General features: G+C 32.2%; 1 protein-coding gene across 1 annotated transcript; it reads left to right on the forward strand.

Annotated features, from left to right (window-relative positions):
• The first annotated feature begins 227 nt into the window (after positions 1-227).
• Positions 228-840, forward strand: LOC18102580 (small polypeptide DEVIL 4). The gene has a single exon (XM_024610310.2). It carries the CDS (start codon positions 355-357, stop codon positions 493-495), a length of 141 nt encoding a protein of 46 aa, XP_024466078.1. The 5' UTR covers positions 228-354; the 3' UTR covers positions 496-840.
• Positions 841-5071: the final 4231 nt, after the last annotated feature.

Below are 5071 nucleotides of genomic sequence, written 5' to 3' on the forward strand. Positions count from 1 at the left end.
TACGGTGTAGATTATAGAGCATGGCAAGGCAAGAGAAGAGGCTTGTTTGGATTCTTGTTATCATTTTACTAGGGAGTGTTTGGATATGGTTCCAACTGGGGCTGCGGGGCCTAGATGTATGGTATTATTGTCTGGAGGGTTCAGGGGCACAGCGAGCCCTTTCATGCCCCATCGTTGGCTCTTTACTAGACCAGTGTTAGCTAGGACCACACCCATCTTACTATATAAACAATCTCCCCTTCTTGCACTTCCATTTCAAGCCACCTCACAAACTTGCAGCTCAAAAAATCATTTGCCATTCAATTCAGTGCCCGCCCTCCAAAAAAAAAGATTAAAAAAAAAAGTTCACTGAAGATGAAGATTAATAGCGCTAGCATGGGAAGCTCGAAGAGAAGGATATCAAGCAAAGGACTAGGTGCTGTCCTTAGAGAACAAAGGGCTAGGCTTTACATAATAAGGAGATGTGTGGTCATGTTAGTATGCTGGCATGATTAACACTGTCAATAACTCCTCCTAGCTAGCCATAGTTTTGGTGGGGATCTCTCTTTTTTTTTCTTGGTGGAGTGTAAATAGCTGCGGCAGGGCTGACATTCTTATGTGAGAGTTCTTGACAAATTTTCTTATGGCTTGGCCTTATGAGGCATAGATAAATATTAATGTATACAAGGGATAGTATGGATCAAAGCTTTGGTATATCATCTAACAAATTATTGCAATTCTTGATGTTGTTTCTCTATTCTTTTTAGTTTAATTTCTTAGTCTTGTACTATTATTTTTCCTCGTGGCAATTAGCATGTTCTTGATCAGCTTTGCCTTATAAGTTAGTACTGGTCTGGCTAATCCTTTTAGTTCCCTTTCTTTTGCTCTTTATATATTTTCCTTTTGCTTTGGCATGAATGAGACACAGCCACTTCAGATACGTGTTCTTTCTCAAGTTTTATTTTCTTTGATTAACCTAATTACTTCCTTTCTCATGCATGCTTGACACTTCGTGCGTCTGAATCTCTTGAGGCACAGATAGATTCGTGTAAAAACAGTTGCTCCGTATGCATCTCTGGAGAAGGAGCTAGAGCGGGGGGATCCTCTATTTTCTTGTCTTAACCATAATTACTATTACCTACACACACACACACACACACACACACATATGTTAGAATTAGGCAGCTGCTGCTAGAATATGTAGCTTAAGATCGTATAAAGTTCATAATTCAGATGAAGGAAAATTGATGCACCTGAAGTTGTATTCTTCTTGTCCCAAAGTGTATGTACACGTACGTAATCCACAACCAAAACTTCATTATAATAAAGATGACGGGGGTGTGGAATTAATATCGAGTAATTAGCGAAAGGGTTATATTTTAAAGAGATAGGATCACGTCAATTTGACTTTTACCTTTTTTAAAAAAAAAAAATGATTAGATTTTGAGAGTTACTCTCACATGTTCAAGCACAAAAAAAGTTACACATCTTTTTGTAGCTTTGGACGGTCCAAGATAAAGCAAGTTCAGATGCAATCAGCTGGTAGATGTGTAGTAGGTCCATTAATCATTGGAAGTGAGGTTTAGCTGTGATGGTAGGCCTTACTATTTAATCATCATATATTATTTGACTTGTTTTCTTCTATTATTGTATGTACAAAACAATGTCACGTAGGCCAGCAATTGTTTAATTAAACATAAAAAAAAAATGACTCATAATTGATACGGATCCAAAACTTGTATCTATTTGTGTATTTTAAACTTAAATTTCATTATTTTTTTTTAAAAAAAAAAAAACCAATGAGTCCCTTTTTTTTTTTACGAGAAGTTGTGATAACTGATAGTAACCCATTTCTATATAATTATTGAAGTTTGTTCACCGGTCTCTGTCCTGATCTTGCCTTTGATTTTCTTGTCTACAACCAGACAACAGTGGTTGATATGATAGAATAAATAAACTATTTAATTAATTTAGCTCTTTTGAAAAAAAAACTATTATTGTAAAATGAACGGCTAGTTTTGTAGTTTCTTGAGATTACTGTAAGGTTGCTTTTTATAATATTTTTTTTATTTTTAAAATTTATTTTTGATATTAATATATTAAAATAATTTAAGAATTAAAAAATAAATAAAAATCCGATTGGCCGAGAAAACAAACGGTGCTTTGTGGTCAAAACTCATTATTGGGTTACAGCCCATATTCACGTGCGACACGTGTACGGTAAAAGATGAGGAGTGGTTGCATCCAACAGTAACGGTACGAGTGAATGCTGGATTTTGTTCAGCCTCTCTCAGCTCACTGCTCGGATGCACAGAAACTGTAACCTGTGTACGATTATCATGAGGTGGATAACACGTGTAACATTTTTGTGGTGTTGAATTTGATAGTGACATTCTAATTCTCAAAATATCTCAAACTTTGAATATTCTGCGGTAAATTTAAGTGAAGTATGAGATTGTTTAGCATATTTCTATGTTTTTAAAATTTTTTATTTATAAATATATCAAAATAATTTATTTATTTATTTTTTAAAAATTATTTTTAACATTAGCATATTAAAATATTAAAATAATTTAAAAACAAAAAAATATAAATTAATTTTTTTAGAAAATGTAATTCCAACTGCCCTTCTTTTTGGATTTGAAATAAGAACAAAAATGTGCGGAAAAAGTACAATTATATGAGTATGAATGTCTAAAATCTCATAAAAAGAAAAACCATTGATCTAAAAATTGAAGTAATTCATTATAAGTTCTCGTGCTATAACTTAATTATGTTTACCAACAATTAACAAAAGTATCTGCTGGTTAGTTTCCTTAACTAAAAATCCAATGATCAGGCAAAAAGTAGAATCAAACGTTAAATCCAGCCCACAGGCACCAAAAGGCAGCATTCTTTTTTCCTTTCTATTCTTTGTAATTGCCTTGACATGAAATGATAATGATTTAGAAAATAATATAAATTTTATTTTAAAATTTAAATTTTGAGTTGAATTAGCTTTTTAATATAATATTAGAATCTCGATAACCAAGCAGTCATGAGTTCGAATCTTATTATACTCATGATAAAAATTAAACATAAAATACTGTGAGTCTGTACAAGTTTCAAGAACTTTTACTTAAAAATATATATTAAAAAATAATATAAATTATATTTTAAAATAACTGAAAACTTAAATTATTAAATTTCTCCTCATCCCCATTCATTTTGCTTGCCAGTAGTTTGAGACAAAATGAGACATACCGAGATTTGAAGAATCCCAATTACTGCCTCTGATTAACAAGACAAAAAAATCTTAATACCAAAAATCATACTATCTTCAAGAAATTAAGGACTAATGATTTAATTATGGCAGCAAAGGTGCTTCTAGCTAGTTTCAATTTCTATCACATCGAGTCTATAGTTTTATTTAAAAAAAAAATTAATTGAATAAATTATCTAGGAGTTACTTTTTAAAATATTTTTTATTTTAAAATATATTAAAATAATAATTTTTTAGTTTTTAAAAATTATTTTTGATATCAGTATATCAAAATGATTTAAAAATACAAAAAAAATATTAATTTAAAATAAAAAAATTAAAACTTTTTAAAAACTTTCAAAACACAATTTCAAACACCGCAGTCACTTGTAACATAAGCAATGCGTTTCCTTTACTTGTTATTTTACCCATTTCTGTTAAAGTTAAAATCAAACTCAATAAAAGGTCAAACTTTTTAACCAACCAATGCATCGTCGTTCCAAAGCTGGAAGTGGTCTCAAGAAGGGGCTTTGGAAGTGGTATAAAAAACAATTGTGTTTGAGAATGTTAATATGGTTATTTTTTAAATTATATTTTATTTAGAAATATATTAAAATAATTTTTTTTATTTTTTTAAAATTATTTTTGAGTTCACCACATTAAAATAATATAAAAATACTAAAAAAATTAATTTAAAACAAAAAAATATAGAAAAAGTTAATTTTTTTAAAAATTATTTTTAAAATATAAAAAACAAACGGATGGAAAAATACATTACGTCCACAGTTCAAATTATCAAATATCTAAAAGATTTGTTGTTTGAAAGGATAGCATTCAGGTTGAAAGTTTAAATCAAAATCACAAGGAACATCAGTGGCATGAAAGCGTTAAAACTCAACGGGGACACCATTTCAATGGAGATGGTCGTCGTGCATTATCCATTTCAATGGAGATTGAGTGAAGGTGCAGATGAGAATTGTCGTTTCTAACATTTAAAAGGTGTTTTTTGAGGGTGGTAACTAAAGATAGTTTTTATTTAAAATTCCATAAAACTCCTTTTACACTATTGCTCCAAAGAGGCTCTAATATGGCATGACAATAAGATGGATATATTTTTATTATTATTACAAGATGATAGCAGTTATTTCCAGGGTACGTGCCTTTCGCTTTTCTTTGTAGGTGAGAATATTTTGATGTTGTTTTCGAGTATTATTTTTTAATTCTTAATAACACAATTTAAAAATTAAGAAATAAATATTCTACTGCTATTTAAAAAAAATAGTACTGGCTAGCGGGTCAGTAACGTCAGGTGCACAGACAGCGATGAATTTTTCAAGCTTAATATTCTGTTGTCGGCCACATATGGAGGAGCCACCCCTCACTCCGTGAGAGGGAGAGAGGACACCAGGTTGATTGGTCATAAAGCAGCTTTTATGAAGCCCACGTGCACCCTCCTAATCTTAAACCCCACCTCCACCTTCCATGTCCGATTCTTTTTCAATCACCAGTCACCAATTCAAAGAAAGCTAGCTTAGCTAGGGCCGGACCGGGCCAGGGGACAGCCGCCGCCCCCGGTTTTTTCGGTGTTAGCGGCAGTTCTTCTCTTGAATGAAGCCTAGCTCTTGGTCTGCCTCTCGCCCCCCCCCCCAGGGCCCCTACACTATCAGTGGCGGGCCATTTTGAAATTATTCAAATAAAGTCATAAGGCCCCTCAACTCAGTTAAAAAAGTCCATTTTGAGCTGCTATCAATTAACTACGAACAAGTCAGGGGAATTTACACTGTGCATTGCCAATTACCAAACATTTGTCCTTCGGATAGATTGACTGGCAAATTAATGGTAAGTCGTTTT

The sequence above is a fragment of the Populus trichocarpa genome, chromosome 10 (genome assembly GCF_000002775.5).
Source record: "Populus trichocarpa isolate Nisqually-1 chromosome 10, P.trichocarpa_v4.1, whole genome shotgun sequence".
NCBI lineage: Eukaryota > Viridiplantae > Streptophyta > Magnoliopsida > Malpighiales > Salicaceae > Populus > Populus trichocarpa.

Coding starts and splice junctions, on each gene's coding strand:
- LOC18102580 (XM_024610310.2), top strand. CDS start 355: ATGAAGATTAATAGCGCTAGCATGGGAAGCTCGAAGAGAAGGATATCA.